This window comes from Pantherophis guttatus, chromosome 2 (assembly GCF_059756535.1).
Source record: "Pantherophis guttatus breed Tessera chromosome 2, ASM5975653v1, whole genome shotgun sequence".
Taxonomy (NCBI): Eukaryota; Metazoa; Chordata; class Lepidosauria; order Squamata; family Colubridae; genus Pantherophis; species Pantherophis guttatus.
The window spans coordinates 135,594,041-135,615,822 of record NC_142064.1 but is presented as its reverse complement, the minus strand read 5'-3'; the positions used below and the strand labels follow the sequence as shown (position 1 = coordinate 135,615,822).

General features: G+C 41.7%; 1 protein-coding gene across 1 annotated transcript in view; it reads right to left on the bottom strand.

Moving 5' to 3' along the window:
* Nucleotides 1–21,782, bottom strand: part of SLC4A8 (solute carrier family 4 member 8) — a 107,843-nt gene that overhangs the window by 12,342 nt on the left and 73,719 nt on the right. Inside the window, exons 13-20 of the mRNA XM_034412235.3 lie at nucleotides 20,920–21,053; nucleotides 18,914–19,159; nucleotides 16,744–16,849; nucleotides 14,032–14,193; nucleotides 10,266–10,379; nucleotides 8,847–9,008; nucleotides 6,588–6,839; nucleotides 617–685 (exon numbers count right to left, since the gene is read on the bottom strand). Coding sequence (XP_034268126.2) covers nucleotides 617–685; nucleotides 6,588–6,839; nucleotides 8,847–9,008; nucleotides 10,266–10,379; nucleotides 14,032–14,193; nucleotides 16,744–16,849; nucleotides 18,914–19,159; nucleotides 20,920–21,053 — 1,245 coding nt within the window. The remainder of the gene's footprint in view (nucleotides 1–616; nucleotides 686–6,587; nucleotides 6,840–8,846; nucleotides 9,009–10,265; nucleotides 10,380–14,031; nucleotides 14,194–16,743; nucleotides 16,850–18,913; nucleotides 19,160–20,919; nucleotides 21,054–21,782) is intronic.

The following is a 21,782-nucleotide window of genomic DNA, read 5'->3' as shown; positions in this document are numbered from 1 at the left end:
TAAGCAATAGATAGATAGATAGATAGATAGATAGATAGATAGATAGATAGATAGATAGATAGATGATAGTGTATTGCCAATTATTAAAAATTAAAAACTTGAAAAATGGTCCAAATCTCAGGGTTTTATGATGTTCAACTCAGAGGGTGATGGGGAAGAAGTGAAGGTTATGTGCTCTGATCCATTAAGAGGCAAACATTCCAGAGATCCAGGCCCTAGTATGTAACAAAAATCCAAACCTCTTTTGTCCAGCTTAGTGATGTCTGGGCCAGAATTACAATATCAAAGCCCAACAGTTCAATGACTCATCTTATGGAAGCATCTTATGGACTGAACCATGTTCAACAATGTTGAAATTATTGTCAGAAATTGTCTTCAGATCATGCTGGCCCACTCAGCCAAGAAACTGAGATGAGTATTGGGCCTTAGAGTCAGACATGACTGACTACTTTTTTACTATGGCAAATCTGATGGAATGCATGTTTTCTCTGTTGAAAATGTGAAGTGCTTGTCTCAATTTTCTGATGTCCCTGCCACTTACAAAGTCTCACCACAAACATTAACCATTCAAAAGCCCAGATATCCTTGCTGTGCTTATGTAAAAATATATAAATACCTGTATTCCATTCAGAGAAGAAACACCCATGTATAAAAATACTCCATAGAGAACAGGCATAGGTATAAACTAAAAAGAAAAAGAACATAAGTACTACATGAGATGGAGTTTAGGTATATCACTAAATTCTTTATAACTAAAATAATAATAATACTATATTGTTTAAAAATACAGGTAGTCCTCAATTAATAACAGTTTAGTGACCGTTCGAAGTTACAATGGCACTGAAAAAAGTGACTTATGACTATTTTTCACACTTACAACTGTTATAGAATTCCCATTGTCACATGATAAAAATTCAGCCACTTGGCAACTGACTCATATTTATGACGGTTGCAGTGTCCCAAGGTCATTTGACAAGAGCCTTGGTGGCGCAGCAGACTAAAGTGCTGTTAACTAGCACCAGCTGCCTGCAATTAGTGCAAGTTTGAATCTCACCAGGCTCAAGGTTGACTCAGCCTTCCATCCTTTCGAGGTAGGTAAAATGAGGACCCGGATTGTGGGGGCAATAAGCTGACTTTGTATAAAAAAGAACACCGCTGGGGTGGGGGGGGCGAAAGCCCTACTAAGCAGGTATATACAAAAGTATGAAGGCTATTGCTTAACGCATTGTAAGCCGCCCTGAGTCTCTGGAGAAGGGTGGCATATAAATTGAACTAATAAATAAATAAATAAATAATAATAAATAAATTTGATCACCTCTTGTGTCTTTCTGACAAGCAAAGTCAATGGGGAAGCCAGATTCACTTAACAACCATATTACCAACTTAACTGTGGCAAGAAAGGTAATAAAATAGGGCAAAATTCATTTAACAACTGTCTCATTTAGCAACAGAAATTATGGTCGTAAGTTGAGGACCACCTGTATAGCTTCTCACCAATATGACATCTTTTCTTAAAAAAGCAACAACTATTCAATCACTGTTAAACATACTGGGGAAAATTAGTATGTTTCGGCAACCACAGTTATTCCTTTCGGCCTTTGAAATACCACATGGAAATGTAACCTTTCTACTTGGTGAAAAGAGGCACGACCACCCAAGGCAACTCTAATTTACTGTGGTTGTTCAGTTGAGTGGTGACTGTCAGGGTCCCGCAAAGGTCAAGAACAACAGTGTACTGTCCTTTCTTGAGGGTTTTAGACAGGAACTTGATGGGTATCTATCAGGGGTGGTTTAGTACAGGGCAGTGGTGGAATTCAAATTTTTTTACTACCGGTTCTGTGGGCGTGGCTTGGTGGGCATGGCAGGGGAAGGATACTGCAAAATCTCCATTCCCTCCCCACTCCAGGGGAAAGATACTGCAAAATCCCAATTCCCTCCCCACTCCTGGGGGAAGGATATTGCAAAATCTCCATTCCCACCCCACTCTGGGACCAGCCAGAGGTGGTATTTGCTGGTTTTCTGAACTACTCAAAATTTCCGCTACCAGTTCTCCAGAACCTGTCAGAACCTGCTGAATAACACCCCTGGTACAGGGATTCCTAACCTGCCAGGAACCAGTCTGCGCAAGTGAGCGAAGCCCCATGGTATGCAAGCAGTGTGCGAAACCATGCCCTTCTGTCCCCGGTCTTGGGAAAAACCTCCCTCCACGGAATAGTCACTGGCACCCAAAAGGTTGGAGGGGGGGGGAGGGCTCTGGTTTAGTAGATTTCTGCACTCTTGAATCACAGAGTGATTCTGAAATAGTTTTCTGAGAAGGAGAAAAGGAGATCTGATTTACTCTCCATGCTAACATTCTGAACGTACGGAATAAGGTATTATGTTCAAAAACCAAGGGTCGTGTTTATGAACAGTTATGATAGCTTTTATTTTGAATGAGAAGAATAATAGTCACTCTTGATCTTTACATCCAAGGAGTTATTAAAGTTAATTTTAGTATCAAATCTGTCTTTAATCTGTGCCACGGGATACAGTGTTGTATTTACACATTTTATTTTGGAATTGAGTGCAGAAAATCACACATTAACAAGTTGCAGGTTTCTCTGGCCATGGAGGTTTACTGATAAGTACGGATAGTCCTCAACTTACCACCATTTGTTTAGTGACCATTCGAAATTACAACAGGATTAAAAAAATGAATTATAATCAGTCCTCACGCCTATAACCGTCACAGCATTCCCACAATCAAAATTCAGGCACTTTGTATGTATTTACAATGCTTGCAGGGTCCTAGGGTTTTGTGATCAACCATTGGGGACTTTCCCAGCTGGTTTACAATAAGCAAAGTCAATGGGGGGAGCCGGTGTAACTTAATGACATGATTCATTTAACAACCGCAGTTATTTGCTTAACAATTGTGGCAGAATGGTCATAAAATCGGGCACAGCTCACTCAACAACCACCTCGCCTAGCAACAGTGGTCATCAGCTGAGGTATATATAAGTTATAACTGTGGTCATAAACTGAGGACTACCTGTCCTGTAGAAGGTATCTGTGGATATGCTTCTAAATAAAGTGAACAAGAGAATGATTTTAAGGGGAGGTTTAAGATCAGATAAAATTGCTGCACTAAACCATTTTAATCTAACCTACTTAGACATAAATAAAGCATTGCTTTTCTGTTTCACTACGTTACTTCACTGAATATGACTACTGATAATGCCAGTCACTGCTGTTGGGAAGTCACATAGACTTCAACCGCTTTTTGCATTTCACCAGCAATTGATTTCATTGTGTATTTTTTTCTCTACCTCATGTATGTATAAGTGTATACACAGATAGGCATGTCTGACAGACTGGGTCAAAATGACAACCTAAGCAGCAACTTTAGGATGCAACATCTGTCTTGATGCCGTCCTGATATCTGATGCAAATACATAAATAGCAGACTGTGTATCGCACATTTGCCCTTCTTTCCTCCTCACAATGCGTAGGCCTTTATATAAACGTACATGTCTATGCATGCATGGTGCAAATCTGCTGAACGAGACATTTCAGAATGTGCAGGAGCAATAGCAATAATAGCCCTTAGACTTATATACCGCTTCACAGTGCTTTTACAGTCCTCTCTAAGCGGTTTACAGAGTCAGCATATTGCCCCTAACAAACTGGGTCTCCATTTTACCCATCTCGGAAGGATGGAAAGCTGAGTCAACCTTGAGCCTGGTGAGATTTGAACTGTCAAACTGCAGGCAGCTGGCTGTCAGCAGAAGTAGCCTGCAGTATTGCATTCTAACGACTGTACCAGGGGTGGGTTCTAATTTTTTTTACTACCGGTTCTGTGGGCGTGGCTTATTTTGTGGGTGTGGCTTGGAGGTCGTGTGACTAGGTGGGCGTGGCTACCTGGTCAGAGTCATTTCTGGAAGGTCCTCGCACTTACGACCAGTCCTCGCACTTACGACCTGACTCATTTGTTTGCTTTTAACACTGATCAGCTGTAGGACGGCCCTTTGAAGCCCCGCGGCAAGAGTTTAAACAGTTTTTTTCCCTCTAGTCATCAGCTGGGACTCAGGAGGCAGCAATAGATTGGGGGTGGGACCAAATAAAAGGTAAGAATAAAGTGGGTGGGGGGGTGGGGGAGTGGGAGGGCGGGGGGGAGAACCGGTTCGGTGACGTCATATCGTCACCGCTACCGGCTCGGCCGAACCGGACCGAACCGGGAGGAACCCACCATTGCACTGTACCACTGTGGTTCTTAATGAGTGCTCTTAAGGAGCACATAAGGAAGCACCCCTTTTTGAACATTTCAAAGTAACCCAGGCATTTTCCAGGCACACACGGTTTGCTTGGGAAGCTCTCCCAGATCACCACCTCAGGAACAGCCATGCACTTCTGCTTCATGTACTGAAAATACATTCTACGGAATCTCTAAATTTTAAAGGATTTGCAACTCTTTATCAGGCTGGGCTACACTTTGGCTTGGGGGAAAGAATTGTGCTTCAGAATGTGTTGGATACATTCTGGGGATGCTTACACAGCAACAGCCAGCAAATCCTTAAAGCGGCTGTTTCTTTTCCCAGGATTATCCAGATGTCCTCAACAACAGCAACACAAGGTTTAAGGAGCAGTTTACAGGAGCAACGTGCATACCTATGAGTATGCCAAAGCACCTTTTCCCCTTCAAACTCCCTTCAAACCCAAATTGCTACATATTTGTGATGATGAATCCAGGGATACTAGACAATCGTAACAATGAGATCATTAATGGGAGTACCACATGCGCTGCCAGGTAATATTTGACTTACAACCACAATAGGGACTAGAAAATTAATCATTAAGTGATGCGGTCCTTAAGTGGGATATCACATGTCTGCAAGTGATTTTATGACCTTTTTAGCCACAGTCATTTAACAAATCATTGTGATTGGTTAAGTGAGACATCACATGACAGTGACTTGGGACCATCCCTGCTGGCTTCCCCAGTGACTTTGCTTGTCGGAAGCTGGCCAGGAAGATAGCAAATGGTGATCATGTGACCAGGAGATGCTGTCATAAATGCATAATGGTTGCCAAGCACCTGAATCATGATCAACTGATCGCAGAGACGCTGTAACAATCGTAAATATGGCCACTTCCACGACACCTTTTTTCAGAGCCGCTATAACTTTGAACGGTCACCAAATGAATGGTTGTAAGCCAAGGACTATCTCTATGGCATTGGGATACCATGGCTATACATAGCAAAACTGGTTTGGTGTAGTGGTGAAGGTCAGGGGTGGGGTCTACAATTTTTTACTACTGGTTCTGTGGGCGTGGCTTATTTTGTGGGTGTGGCTTGATGGTCATGTGACAATTATTTAGGATTTAGCAGAGGTACTGGTCTACCAGGCTTTTAACTGCTTGCAGAGCTGTACCGATCTATCCATTTATTTTTGCAGGCACCGGTCTACTCATGTATTTTTGCAGGCACTGGTCTACCCATTTATTTTTGCAGGCACCGGTCTACTCATGTATTTTTGCAGGCACTGGTCTACCCATTTATTATCGCAGGCACCGGTCTACTCATGTATTTTTGCAGGCACTGGTCTACCCATTTATTTTTGCAGGCACCGGTCTACTCATTTGTTTTCTTTTAACACTGATCAGCTGTAGGGCGGCCCTTTGAAGCCCAGCGGCAAGAGTTTAAACAGTTTTTTTCCCTCTAGCCATCAGCTGGGACTCAGGAGGCAGCAATAGATTGGGGGTGGGGCCAAATAAAAGGTAAGAATAACGTGGGGGGTGGGGGTGGGGGAGAACCGGTTCGGTGATGTCATATCATCACCGCTACCGGCTCGGCAAAATCAGGCCGAACCGGGAGGAACCCACCACTGGTGACGGTGATGGCCTAGTAACAAGGAGACTGTGGGTTCTAGTCCCACCTTAGGCATGAGTCGGCTAGGTGACTTTGGGCCGATCATTCTTTCTCAGCCCAACCACCTCACAGGGCGGCGGTTGTGGAGAAAATAGGAACAGAAAGGAGTATTATGTAGGTTCGCTGCTTTGAGTTACTTATAAAATAATAAGGGTGGGCTAAAAAAAATTCTAATAAGAAAATTGTGCTCAGACCGTAAGTTATAGCTAGTGTGGCCTAACCTGAAATGTAATCATCCCACCACTTACTTCCTGCTCCTTTCTTTAACCCTTCTTTAAACCCAGATGTGGATTATTAACTCTATTGTCTTGCAACTCCATGGGCAGAATTTGCTCACTGATCTGGGAAATGATGCAGAGAGATATATCTTTACTTTTTGTATATACAAGGAATATCAGATACCAACTTGAATGGCAGGGAGGGGAAATAACTTCGGGGGTGGGGTCTCAAAAGGACTAAGGCCCACTTCTTTAAATAGGCTTCAAATCTTCTCCTGCCTTTGATTTGCAAAAGCCGAAGTTGTTGTTGTTTTCGATAAATGCTACTAAAGATAATGCACTTTCAGAACGGGACAAGGTTGACATCTCAAGCCAACACAACTCCATTAAAGCCAAGACTATTTAAAAGAGGGAGAGGAGGTTGCCCTAACATACCCTTGAATGTTCTTCCATGCTTTTACCTTTAACACACTAGTGATGAAGACTGAGAGGCCCATTAGTATAAAGATCATCAGTCCAGTTGCTCTTTGTTCAATTATGCCCAGGAATTTAGGTTGCTCCCCAGGAGCTGCTACAGTAGATTCAAGTCTAAGACTGTTCACGTGACTGATGGAAAGGACGGTGGCAGCAACATACCAAGGCAACCCCATCACTGAACACACACCAAGCATGAGGCCCACCATGAGAAGGTCCAGATGGTAGCCACCTCCTTTCTGTGAAAATAGAAATCATTAGCAGAGGTCAACTGAAACCCTGTTATCATTCACTGTGAATCACTGGATACGTACTAGAGAAAAAGTTAGAAAAGGTTTGTACGGTGCCTTATTTCTGGATGGTGATAAGGGAGAAAAGTAACTTATCCGTATCTGTTATAATTAAAAATCTTTCATGTTTGAAAATATGTTCATCTGCACTGAAATTGGTTAGGAACACTTTGCTATGACTCAACTTTCCTTGACATGTGTTGCTCAATCTTTCTTCATATGGTTGAGAACTAGGGAAATCATGGTATAGAATAAGGACTTTTTGCTAAAATGCTATCCTTTGGGACGGAGGAAACCTATTTCAGCATCTCTGACTTCACACACATTTAACTAGCAGTGAAAGCTAATTGCTGTTTCCAAGACTTTTTAGGTTTGTTAACAGGGTCTTTATCAGATCTCTTTCCTGATTTAATTATTCTCCCACTTTAGCTCCGACTATGGGGCATGTTTTAAAATTGTGCATTTGTGATGAGCAGAAGTGCAGCTCACTAAATAGTGACAATTATGCACTACTGGCAGCTGCATCATATTGGTAAATCTTTGGAATTCAATATTCTCAGGACTAGCTTGAGATCTCCAGAAATTAGGCAGGAATATTTCCCTCATATATGGAATGGTTAGGGATAGAGCCAGAAATTCTCCCTTTGTTCTAACAGCCCATCTTTGACATTACTAAACAATCACCAACATGAATCCGTATTGTCATTTCTTATTCTTTTTTTCTTCAGGGTTTGATTTGACTCTGGCTCTGTTGCTTCCTATGCTGATCCTTGCATATATACTGCACATTTGCCAAAAGTGGAAGAGGCGAACAAAACAGACTACAGTGCATAAACCACAGGGATTTATTTAAAGCAGCAGATTGGCATGCTGGTACACCAAGTCTCCTATCAACTTAAGAGGTTCTGATATGGGAGTCTGGAAGAGCAGGAGACAGGCACTTTTATTATTTAATTTTCCTTTTATGCCAAGCTCTAGGCCCCTGATGGCGAACCTATGGCACGGGTGCCACAGGTGGCACGCAGAGCCATATCGGTGGGCACGCGAGCTCAGCTCCGACACATATGTGTGCGCCGGCCAGCTGATTTTCGGGCCTTCTGGGCCCACCAGAAATCAGGAAACACACTGTTTCCGGCCTCCCGGGTAGGGAAGGCTGTTTTTGCCCTCCCCAGGCTCCTAGAAAGGCTCTGGAGCCTGGGGAGAGCGAAAAACGGGCCAACCGGGCCCACCGGGCCATCACGTGCCAAAAGCGGGGGGAGCACGGGGGGCGGGGCACATAGAATTATGGATGTGGGCACGCATGCATATGACCCCCCCACGCTCCCCACGCTTTTGGCACGCGATGGCAAAAAGGTTAGCCATCACTGCTCGAGGCTGCTTAAATTTTTCACTCTGCTTTTTTGTTAGCCTGGAAGATAAACAAATGTTAAGTAAGCAGAGCCATATCTCTTCCACGTGCCCAGCAACGTTCCTGTATAAAATCTTCAAAATTACTTTTGAATTTGGGAACGTTTCAACACTGATTCCTCCCTCCGAGATCAGAGCAATCTGAAAAATGCATCAGACCCTAAGATATTTTCACACAAGCAATATAGGATTGCAGCCTTATTTGTCACTTGAAATGGAAATCTGGCTCGCCCGATTTCCATAAACTGGAAATAAAGTTATTCCACAGAAACTTTAGATTGCCATTTCAAGAACAGATTTAAAGTTTTAATCTCTACCATATGCTGTGGGTTCCCACCCCTCCACCTCCCCTCTGTAGAGTATGTGTACACTGGATTACAGCTGTAATGGGATACATTTTACTATGTCACTCGTATAAAAACCTGTTTGAAATAGCACAACCTTCTGATTTTACTCAAACGAAAGTTCCATATAGTCTGGATTATGCTGTTGTTCCACTTTGATTTTACTTCTCACATGAAAATTATCCTGGACTTGCTGCTCTATTACCTTAAGTTTATGTTCTTTCCTGTTCACAATAACTGCTGTGATTTGTTGGTCCATAAATATAAGTATAGTGCAAAGTAATGCTGGGATGATAGCTGCTACCACAGTCCATGAGGGATTGGGGCCTATTGGGCTAATGAGCCATCCACGGTCATCATTTGTTGGCTGCAAGGGGAAAAAATATACACAGATACAACAATGAACTCTGCCATGTTTGTATGCCCTCCACCCACCCTTGTTTTAGCTATATGTAGACAATCATATAGGAATGTCACTGGTTAGCATTTCATTGGATGATGAACATGGACCTTGCTATGGCCACTCAATTGTGAATGTAAACCTATGATTCCTCTTTGGTAGGGAATTAAAATGTTGGTTATACATGTTTTCTAGGACCAAACCCATAAAACCTTTTGAGTAACATGCTACCGTGTTTCCCCAAAAATAAGGCCCTGTCTTATATTTTTTTGAACCCTGAAATAAGCACTTGGCCTTATCACCATGTGCTCAAAAGCCCGATTGGGCTTATTATCAGGGGATGTCTTATTTGGGGGGAAACAAGGTAGAGATTTCACTGTAAAAAGTAGGAGTTAAAGGAATGAAATAAAAGGAGGCTGGCCAGTGGTGGGTTTCAAAAATTTTTAATACCGGTTCTGTGGGTGTGGCTTAGTGGGCGGGGCATGGCTTGGTGGGCATGGCTTGGTGTGCGTGGCAAGGGAAGGATACTGTAAAATCTCCATTCCCACCCTACTCCAGGGGAAGGTTACTGCAAAATCCCTATTTCCTCCCGATCAGCTGGGACTTGGGAGGCAGAGAATAGATGGGGGCGGGGCCAGTCAGAATTTTTACTGCCGGTTCTCCGAACTACTCAAAATTTCCGCTACCGGTTCTCCAGAACTGATCAGAACCTGCTGAAACCCACCTCTGAGGCTGGCTATTAAAAGTGAAATTTAATTTAATTTAAACTCATTAAATATCCTTACTTCAATCATTCCCTCTAAAGTTAGCCTTTTTCTCCTATTACCACATTTAAAATTACAATTTTATGCCACTTTGGGGCACTTTTTGGGCATTCAAGCCTTTCAGGCACTAAATGCAACTCAAGAATCTCAGGTTTGTATCCTATTTATATTCCCACCCACTCTAAAGTATTTTTCCCACTTCAGAAACAAAGTACAGCGTATCCCAAATGTTACAAAGAGCATCTCAGTTCCCACTCAGCCATACATGCAGCCTCAATGTCCTTCACCCACACACAATTAGGCACAAAGTGTGACATCCTCCCTTCCTCCCTAAAGGATACGAGAAATCATCTAGGGCAAGCCTTGGACTCTCTTGTTCTAGCTACTCAGGCAAGGGATATTTTCCACATATCACTACCTGCACTTAGAGGAATTCAAGAAGGTGAGGTGAAGTACCTACCTTGAAGACACCTGGGACATTCAGTTTTGGTGATGGGATTCCAATGAAGTAGTCAATTAGGACCATGGTAACAATGGTTATAAAAATAGCAAAATCACCTACCATGTAGCGTATCTAAAGAGGGAAAAAAACAGACAAGTCTCTACAGGGTTAGGGTTAGGATACATAAGACTTGATCTATGTACCTAAATAATCAGTTCCAGATAAACCAAATTTTGGATGTATGATATTCATATTGCCAACCAGGACACCTGCTGGATATTGAATAGATGCACTGTCCATCTGATGAATAAATTGCTCCCCAAATCTGAAAATAAATTTCACAAAATTTCAGTGCTTGTGCAAGGCAATAAAAAATGGCTTTGAACTCCTTGTACAAGATCTTCTATACAACTCGGACATCAAATAACCTGTTTTGAAAAATTTGGAATACAGGAAAAGGCAGGAAAACATTTTAGAAACGTTATTTCTAAAAATTCTACCTTGTGTTTTCATTATTCAAAAGGAGCCAGCTCTCAAACAAGTCTAGTCAAACATCATCTGTTCTGCTCTTCCAACCTTTTCCCACCCATTGCCGAAGGGAAGATTTAGTAGAGAGGGCATGACACTGATTCATCTCAGCAACTGCAGGTGTCTAATATTTTCAATTTGTTAAGCTCATATAGAATTCGAAGTTGTGAAGTTAATTTTCAATTTTGGTTTAGGCACTATGGATGGTAAGTCTATTTATCAAACACAGTTATTGTTTGATTTGAAGCCAACCAAATAATATCTTTTATTTGTATAATAATTGGCTTTAATCAAAAAGTCTGTCTCAAGGTTTAAGAACATAAGTATAGGGATGTGCCTATCCCAGGCATCTGATGGACCCAGTGTGGTTCTAGAGGGAGCTTGGGTATTTTCCCCAAAGATCTGGTATGTGTTTTCGCCAAGGCCCTTGCTGTGGCTTGGAATGAATAGGTGAGGAGGGTGCTGGACTTAATTGCACCTGTGCAGACTCTCTGTAGGTGTGGATCTCATAGAGCACTTTGGATTACCAAGCAGCTCCAAGAAATGACCAAGCAGTTATCAAAAGATACCTAGAGTTTCATTGGAGAAAGGCAAAATGTCAATCGAGCACAGGTTGAGAAACTTCATTAGGACTTCCCCTAAGGCAGGGGCGTCAAACTCAAGGCCTGGGGGATCTGGCCTGCGGGGTGCTTAGATCTGGTCTGCGGGGCCGCCCTGGAAATAACAAAGGACTAGCTCACGGTGCCTCTGCCAGCGAAAACAGAGCTGGTTTTCGCTGGCAGAGGGTTGCAAGAAGCCGTTGCAGCCAAAAACGGAGCTCGGGAGCCCGTTTTTGCTGGCAGAGCACTCAGGCCACCACAAGTGCCCAACACGAGTGACATTCACCCTGGCCCACCAAGGTCAAACACAACCCTGATGCGGCCCTCAATGAAATTGAGTTTGATACCCCTGCCCTAAGGCAATAAGAGCTGTGAAAGATACTTACTTCTCCATCCTTATTGTTCTGCAAATACCCTATCAGTGGCCCTGTTGTGGGTGATCAAGTCCTTCCTTGGTAGAGAGGAGCAAGAGTTCTTGCAGGACCACTTAGAAGAACATTCTTCTTAGAGCCAAAGAGACATATACTTCTCAGCCAAAGTCTAACCAGAGCGTATCTGTTGGAAGTGACTGAGACAGTCCTATTATCTGTGAGGAGTTTGAATCAGAAGGTCTTGAGGAAGTGGAAAGGATCCTCCTGGATGTGAGTTTGCCATCTGTGTTCTGGCCCCATGCCCTTCTTGGTTGGTTAAGGTCTCCTGGGAGGTGACATGCAGTTGGGTCTAAGCGGTGATCAATGCCTCTTTATGGGAAGTAGTGGTATTTCTTTCTCAAGAGGCTATCCTTGGACCAACGGCTCATGACAACTTTCATCCAGTCTTCAACCTTCCCTTTCCCAATACCTTGTTAAGGATTAGTGCTCAGCTATAGAAGGCCATGAATGAAGTTGGTTATCTGGACCATTTTTAGCCTGGGTTCAGACCCGGGTAAAGTATCAATATGATATTGTTATGTTTGCTGATTACCTTGGAGGACTTGGGACAAGGGAGGTTCAACCATTCTGGCACTCCTGGATCTTTCAGAGATCTTCAGTATGATCAACCATGGTATCCTTCTGAAACCAGCTTCAGGGACTGGGAGCAGGAGGTCCCTGCAATGTGGGATGCATCAGGATTTAGGGCTCTTTCCAGTCCTCTTTCCAACATCTGCATCAAACTGTTTATTGAGTTTATTATGCCAGCATGGATTGCAACATCTTCAGTATGCTCTTGTATATCTTCACTCTGGGTCGAGTGGGTGATGCTATTGAGGTATAGACCTAGTGTCTTGAAGCTATTGGGGTATGGATGGAGAGGAATTGACTTTGACTCCATCCTGATAAGATGGAGTGGCTTTTGGTTTTTGGCCTTTTTGGGCCCGGAGATACATCATCTTTGACTCATTGGACAAAGCTGGTGCATAATTTGGGGATTCTCCTGGACTCGTGGCTACTGCTTGATGAGAGGGTGGTAACCGTTAGCAGAGAGGGGCGGGCTTTCCACAGATTCATCTGCTGCCCAATTGTGCTCTTTCCTGGGCTTAGCCCATGATTACTCATGCCTTGGTCACTTCCGGTTCGGATTATTACAACATGCTGTATATAAGGCTGCCCTTGAAGACCACCTAGAAGTTACAACTGGTCCAGAATGCAATGGAACTCACAGTGTTGGACATACCTAGGTTCATCCATATTACACCCCTGTTATGTGAGCAGTACTAACTCCCAGTTTTATTTCCAAGTGCAATTTCAGGTGTTGGTTATTGTTTTATTTTTAAAGCCCTACATGGCATGGAACCAAGTTATCTACAGAATCCCTGATGACAACTGTGCACCCCACCAGATGGAAATACTCTGGGTCTCCTTTTCTTAAACCCTGCCAGCTAATGGATTCTGGCAAGCATGTCTTTTTTCCATTGCAAACTCTGCCCTCTGGAACACAGTCTCCCCCTTGAGAACTGACAGGTTCTTATCCCTCTATCCTTCCAGAGAGCATTTAAAACCTGGCTCTTCCCTCAGACATTGGGACAGGAGGGGGTTAGGGTGGGACAAGAAATGTGGCTGCATCAAAGAAGTGTGGCTGTAGCACCAGGTTTTCCTGTTTTTAGTTTTATTGTTGTGTTTATATTATTTTAGTTTTATACTGCATATTATTTTATTGATTGCGAGCCACTTAGTTGTTTTTAAGATGGGCAGCTATATAAACGCCTTAAATAAATCTGGTCAATGCCTTTCTTAGCCCAGCCTTTTGCTTCTTACAGTGACCAACAATTGCCTCTGGAGTACCTGAAAGGAGAAGGCAGAAACATATTCTCCTACCACCACTGTTCCCCTGAAATTGGTATATGAAGATATCCTGTTCCCAACCCAGGGATAACACTGACTTTCAAACCACAATCTGCAGGTAAGACAAGAAAAACAGAAAAACAAAGAGAACTAGACTTCCATCTGAATGCAGATTGGTTCCAGTGCCTAGAAATGAGGGGAGAGATTCCTTTCAATTTCCAACAATGGTATATATTATTTATTTATTAAAATTTACTGTTTATGCCACCCATCTCTCCTAGAGGTAATTATGCATTTGAGGAAATCCATCTGGCTAATCACCATTATAGAGAAAAACAGACAACAGGAGTTAGTTAGGGTTTCAAAATTAGTGTTGAACTGCTGGAATCTACTTACTTTTGTGGGAAAATAGCTAGTGCTCCTAAATCTCTTCAGTGTGCTTGACAAAATATAGGTAGTAAAGAACAAGATGCAACACCACAAAAGAACGTCAGGAGTAAGAGGCCCTTGGTCTCCACATGTAGATCCTATGAATTCTCCATGCATCTCCTGACATTCCTGATTGGACAAAAGAATTAAAAAGGAACAGTAGCAAAAAAGTACACTGACTCCAGAGAAGATATGGGGCTAACGGTGGATAAACTATAATAAGCATCTAAATACATTAAGGATCCTTAATTCTCAAATTAAGAGCCTGGTGGCGCAGCAGCCTGTTATTAACATTCAGCTGCCTGCAATTACTGCAAGTTCGAATCTCCCCAGGCTCAAGGTTGACTCAGCCTTCCATCCTTTCTAAGGTAGGTAAATTGAGGACCCAGTTTGTGGGGGCAATAAGCTGACTTTGTATAAATATACAAAAGTATGAAGGCTATTGCTTAACGCATTGTAAGCCACCCTGAGTCTCCGGAGAAGGGCAGCATATAAATCAATTTTTTTTAAAAAATGAAGAAAACGTCATGCAAGAACCTAAATTAGATCTCAATTGTAGTTAAATATAATGTTCTGTTCCCAAGCAACAAGAACTTTTAGATGCAATTGTGCACGTTTAATAATGCTTTGGGGGAAATATTAACTTTTACAATCCAGAATGTTATCAATACGTGCATAAAAGAAGTGTTTAAATTTTAGTATCAGAGTAAAACACATCAGGGGTGTAAATCAAAATGAAATTAAAATGAAATATGGTATATTCACACCCTCTCCATTAAAAACAAAAGAAGAATTGATTAATCTGAAAGTATCCTTCACAAAAAATCTTTCCCACTTAAAGGTACATGTAGACATACTGAATTTGTCTGATTTATTAGTCCTAATAAGGTCAAAGTGAAACAAATATAAGAGCACAGAAGCAGGAGTGAAATGCTCCCGGATCGGACCGGATCACCTGATCCGGTAGCGATGTTTCCCTGTGGTTCGGCAATCCGGTAGCAATCACCGCCCGGGTGTCATTACTTCCTGGTTTTAACCAGGAAGTAATTTTTTTTACCTTCTGCGCACGCACAGAAGGTGTGCATGCACATATGATGCACACGAGCGTGTGCACTTCTAAACCGGTAAGGAAAGTAAGTAGATTTCACCCCTGCACAGAAGCTTATATAATTTAACAAACATTATGCAGTGATAGTTATTAAAATCATGAAATATCACTAATCCAATCATTTTATAAGTAATTGCTTAATTATTGTTCAGTTAATCAGCAGCATAGCAATTGACAAACATATGCAGAATAGAATACATATATGCCCAGCCAATTTAAGATGAGCTGTTTTCAGTTTTAATTCAAAACTTAGTTTTGTCAAAATTAACCAATAATTATTTAAAAGGATAATTATTACTTTTCAAATGTCTACAAGTGTTTTCATTGACTCAAGACTTTAAAAAAAAAAATAGCATTAATGGTTTAGATCAGGGGTGTTGTCACCATGGTGTCACGTGACGTATCGGGACTTTTCCCCCTTCACTAAACCGGGCGTGGGTGTGGCCAGCACGTGACACATCCGGCCCGTGAGCAGGGAGTTTGACAGCCCTGGCTTAGATCTTCAGTTATCAAAATAAGCAGGAAGAAAAGGAGAAACATGCTGAATTTAGGCCAAGGATCTGGTTACTTTATGGCAGATGTGTCAAACACGGAGCCCAGATAGGCCCAGAGTTGTCCCGCAGTGCCATCCCAGAGATGGCGAGGGACCAGTCTGTGCCACCCCAGCCCCATGCCACTCTAGCCAGACCCACCCAGTTGGCTGTGACGACTAGGCCACGCCCCCGCCGCCCCCCTCAAGGACAAACAAAATCCTGATATGGCCTGCAATGGGATCAAGTTTGACACCCCTGCTTTACGGTTTCCTTTGGCAAATGTAGCAGGTACCTAGATAATTATTCCATGAATGCATTTACTTGCTTTTAAATTTTAAATTTTAAATATATTGAAGCCAATCAAGTATAGTCAACATCACATGTCTATTCCTAGTGATTTGCAATAACAGGACTCATTACAGAGACTTCTAGCTAACAGCCACCATCATAATTCTACACTATCCCATTTCTGACATCCAATCAGGCTCACAATCTAACCTATGGGGGTAAAAGCTTGATGCTTTTTAAATAGACTACTCAATATGCCAGCTTTCATTTTAAAGAAAAGAAGCCTCAAGAGGAATTTAAGAAAATATTCCTGTTACCAATTCCTAATATACTGCTCAAAAAAATAAAGGGAACACAAGCAGAAGACTTCAGATCCGAGATCTGAATGAATGAAATAGCCTTATTAAATACTTTGTTCTTTACATACAGTAGTTTATACACTGCTCAAACAACTAAAGGGAACACAAAACTACTGTATGTAACGAACAAAGTATTTAATAAGGCTATTTCATTCATTCAGATCTCGGATGTCTTCTGCTTGTGTTCCCTTTATTTTTTTGAGCAGTGTATATACAGGCCTTCCCATCAAAAATTACACTTTCCTTCCCTCCATCACTGGTTTTGTGGAAAGAAAACATGTAATTCTTCATCCCTTTTACAAAGACTAACGTTCCATTCTAATCAATGAATAATGTTATCACAGAAATCTTTTTGTCAACCATGCATAGAGGGTCAAGCTCATATACTTACAGAGACAGTGAGATTAGTCCAGGAAACTTTGGAAGGGTTGATACTGTGGTTGTTCCAGTACATCAGGGTTTCATTACTGGGATTGGTAGGAGCTGCACATCTGCAGCTAGTGGGCACAGAAAAGGGTTAATGAGCATCACACATAAAACCATGTTCACTTCTGAAAGCCCAAGTCTCTGGTCCAACAAGTTTTGAAAGTTTCTATTGGCTTGTTGTGATTGGTATTTTGCCATTATTTAATAAATTCAGCATAGTCATGTTTCCTCCTATTTTCCCTACAACAACCACCTGGATGAGATGGGTTGGACTGAGAGAGGGACTGGCCCAAAGTCATTCAGCTAGCTTCCATGCCTAAGGCAGGACTAGAATTCAGGTTTCCCTGCTTCTAGTCCAATGTCTTTAACCCTTCATCCAAACTGGCCATCAATTATTTGTCTAAACTGAGCCAAAGGTAATAAGGAGCCAATGTAGAAACAAAACTTTAAAAACCTTGAACACTTTTGAATGAGTTTACAAATCACATGATAAATTACCATTTGGCTCAATTGAAGATGGATGAAATAGCAAAGAAATCACTTGGCCACATATACTTGTGAAGTTGTTTGCCTTTGGATGATTTCATTTCAGAGTTCAAAACACTACCAAAGTGATGGCCACAACCTGTGTCAATGTAAAACAGTTGTTTTATAACAACTGTAAGGTAAAGGTAAAGGTTCCCCTCGCAAAAATGTGCTAGTTCCTGATTCTAGGGGGTGGTACTCATCTCCAGTTCAAAGCCCAAGAGCCAGCCCTGTCCAAAAACGTCTCCGTGGTCATGTGGCCGGCATGACTAAAGGTGGTCCCTATTTTTCTACTTGCATTTTTTACGTGCTTTCAAACTGCTAGGTGGCAGAAGCTGGGACAAGTAACAGGAACTCATCCCATTACACGGCACTAGGGATTCGAACCACTGAACTGCCGACCTTTCAATTGACAAGCTCAGCGTCTTAGCCACTGAGCCACCACGTCTGTACCAGGATCAAAAGGATGGGGGACCCATTTGAGGCAATTGGATTCAAAACATTTTGCACACATTTACTAATGTCACTGCAGACTTTTAAAAAGTATCTCAATCTTTATTAATCCAAGACGAAACTAATCAACAATTATATGAAAGCAGGATTTCATTTTAATAATACAGGAATAATAATAATTTTAATAATATTATATGAATTGTCTGAATTGTCTGTTTTTTTTGACCAAATCAGTACTGTCCAAATTTAAATCATTTTCTCCATAAGTCATCCCCCTACTATCAAAGGAAATATTGAGCCTCTTTCAATGGATCAAGGAATCTGGAGAATCATTGCTCAGGCTTGCACAATTATAAGATAAATTGTGTGAATAATAGAACCATACTGTACATACTAACTACATGTACTGTGCTGCTGCTCTCCTCAGTGCTTTCTTAAAAAGAGCTCAGCTTATCTTTGTTGAGACCCAAAGAGCATTCTTGCTATAATCTATGATACAGAAGAAGCTATATCTTAGTCAAGCAAATGCAAAAAAGTTATCACCAGATCTCCTCCGCCACTAGAGTTCAAGAAGGACAAGGAGTGAGGCAAGAAGGTATCACCAATACAGGACAACCTGTGCAGGCCTCTCACTTTTGGAGCTCAAAAAGGGGTGTCAGCCTAGAGCTATAAATTGCCCATTCATGCTATATATTATCTCAAGCTTTCATTGCAAGGTCCTAACTAAAGATTCTATATCTGCTCCAGTGAATACACAAGCTCTTATCTAATTATTGTTACCAGTAGGTGATAGTTGCCTTCTTTGTTTCTTATTTAGGAAGTCCTGGTGGCGCAGTGGTTAGAATACAGTATTGCAGGCTAATTCTGCCCACAGCCTGGAGTTCAATCCTGACAGGGCTCACGGTTGACTCTGCCTTTCAGCTTCTGAGATCGGTAAAATGAGGACTCAGATTGTTAGGGGCAATATGCTGACATTGTAAACCTCCCAGGGAGTGCTGTAAAGCAGTGTGGGGGGATATATAAGTCTAAGTGTTATTGCTATTTCTGCACAATTAGGAATCTTATGCCAGTTGATGAATTTAAATATATTGAAGCAAAGCAATTAAAATGCAGTAAGCCATTTCTTGTTCGAAATAGAAAAAACAACACCAACTCACTAATAGAAGGTCAGATGGTCCAGATTGCTATCCATGAAAAATGGGTAAGTCCTTCCCAACTTAAACAGCTTCTCTATGGCCTCAAAAATGAAAATGAGGCAGATCAGAGAGGCAAAAGCTTCTTCTGTAAATCGAGTGATGTAGCAGACCAGAGAACTAGCGTCAGTGGCCACAAGCACAAGGCACATGAATGTTGTCCACAGGCCAATGCAGGTTCGCAGAGCAAGATAAGAAAGCTTATAGTCTCTGCAAAGATGTGCCAAAGATAAGAAACAAGGAACATTACATGCTGATATAATTCTGATCATAAAATTGTAAAAGTATTGAAATGCAATAATTGTTAAGCTTCACTAAGTTGTCCATTAATGGATCTTTTCTCCACTCCTATTCTTTCTATAGAAAGTGGCAATACAGGTAGTCCTTGACTTACAACAGTTCATTAGTGACCGTTGGAATTTACATTGGCATTGAAAAAAGTGATTTATGACCGTTTTTCATACTTACAACCATTGCAGCATCTCCCTGATTACATGATCAAAATTCAGATGCTTGGCAACTAACCCATATTTATGATGGCCACGCTCGACTTACAACATCAGCTCATCAGTTCTGGCTGTGGCCATTAAGCTAATCACCCATTATTAAATGTAACATTGCATGGCGACCCCGTTGTGAACCGGTAGTAAAGGTAAGTAGAACCCATCCCTGCCTGTAATGGCTGAAAACTATGTACATTGATATGGGTTGGTTACTGATAAATGATTGCCATCTACAATACCTTAAACCAGGGGTGAAATCCAGCAGGTTCTGACAGGTTCTGGAGAACCGGTAGCGGAAATTTTGAGCAGTTTGGAGAACCAGTAGCGGAAATTTTGAGCAGTTTGGAGAACCAGTAGGAAATTTTGAGCAGTTTGGAGAACCAGTAGTGGAAATTTTGAGCAGTTTGGAGAACCAGTAGCGGAAATTTTGAGCAGTTTGGAGAACCAGTAGCGGAAATTTTGAGCAGTTTGGAGAACCGGTAGTGGAAATTTTGAGTAGTTTGGAGAACCAGCAAATACCACCTCTGGCTGGCCCGAGTGGGGTGGGAATGTGAAATTCTGATACAATTTTGATGCATGCATGGATATATTATAGTGTATCTGAAGAGAAGTAGTGTTCCATCCCCTTCCACTTCCTAAAAATAGTTATGGTTAGTATTTCCAACCCAGGTACTAATTGTGAGCAGTTATTTCTCTCCTCCCTTCAGATTCAAACCCTGGCTCTGATTGCTAACAACAACTCCAAATCCAGAATAGTAGACAGAGTTAATCTAATCTGGAATGCTGGCAGATTCCTATCAAAAACGTGTATGGCCAAAATATATTACAGACTTTTAAAATGTGCCACGTTATCTGGGAGTTCCCTCAGAGAGCAGGGCTGGCATCGCAACGAGACGGCGGGAAGTTTTCAGGGCTCCGGAACTACCGCTGATATCTCCACCGCGGGACGATCCAAATCATCGCAAAGTCCCTGGTTAATCCAGGAGAAGCTCTTTTTTCCGGCGATGGGTAATCAGAAGGTATTGTGGCTTATGAGAAATAGGCTGAATGAAGAGAAGAAATGAACTGCTTCTTTATAATTTATCCAGTTTTGAATTTGAAACTAGCTTTGTGATGATTCTAAGGTGGAAATTTTAGAATGTTTACGGCAGTGGTGAAATCCAAATTTTTTTACTACTGGTTCTGTGGACATGGCTTGGTGGGCATGGTGTGGCTTGGTGGGCATGGCTTGGTGGGTGTGGCAGGGGAAGGATACTGCAAAATCTCTATTTTCTGCTCTACAAGCATTTCAGGTTTCCTAAGCATTCAAATGAGTCCCAGCTTACAATACTGCTGCCTAACTGTACACATGTTTTGTTTTGTTTTATAAGAGAGGATTGAGAGGTCAGCAGTTAGAAATGGGTTAGTTAACTTATCTCTGTTAGAGTCGTCATCACCATCATCCCTTGTAAAAGTACATAACCTTACTTGCAGAACTTGAATAAAATTTTCTCGAAAACCAGTACTGGTCCGGTACTTCCCAAGATGGTGAGAGGCTGGCCAGCAAAGAGAGAGTAGACCACTCCAGTGATCGAAGCTCCAAGCAAAGATTCTATAGCGCTCTGCAGGTTTAAGCACAAACAGAAGAAAAGAAGGGCTGTCATAATGGGTCAGACTGACAGTACCTGCAACCACTCCTTCTTTAGGATTCAGAGAACAGAAAACAGGCTACTTAATTCAACTGCTTTAATTTCCTCTCTCTATGAATTATCACTAAACACAGGTCAAGGTGACCAGTGGGCAGGAGTTGAACTCTAATTAGAGGCATCTCAACTAACATTCTCCCTCCCTTCACACATTTATTTTAATTCAGGAGACAGACCTGTTGTGATGTGGGAAAAGCAGCACTTTTGCCATGTGTCACATATCCATATTGAAAAAAATGACAACGTTGGCAAATTCAGCTTCTTATCTTCTGAAATGGAAGGTGCTTCTCAAATTAACTTCTACCGAAGATTAATATTCTAAATAGCTTCCCTTCTTTCATTTATGTTCATGAAGGTTAATTCCCCCTAAAAACTGCAATCCACCCATAAACATTCTAGAGATGAATGGATGGTTAGATAGATGGATGGATGGATGGATGAATAAAACTGTCCAGAATATAACTGTGAATATGAAAGATTGGTTGAAATATATCCAGATAACTAATTTTAATCTCCTCTTCCCAAAAAGTAATCATAGTCTGTGCCTTCTATTAGAAATGAATATCTGAAGGCCATATTTTTTGCAGGGGTGCAGGTTTAAGATTCTATTAACAGGACACAAAAAATGAATGGGGTAATTTTGCA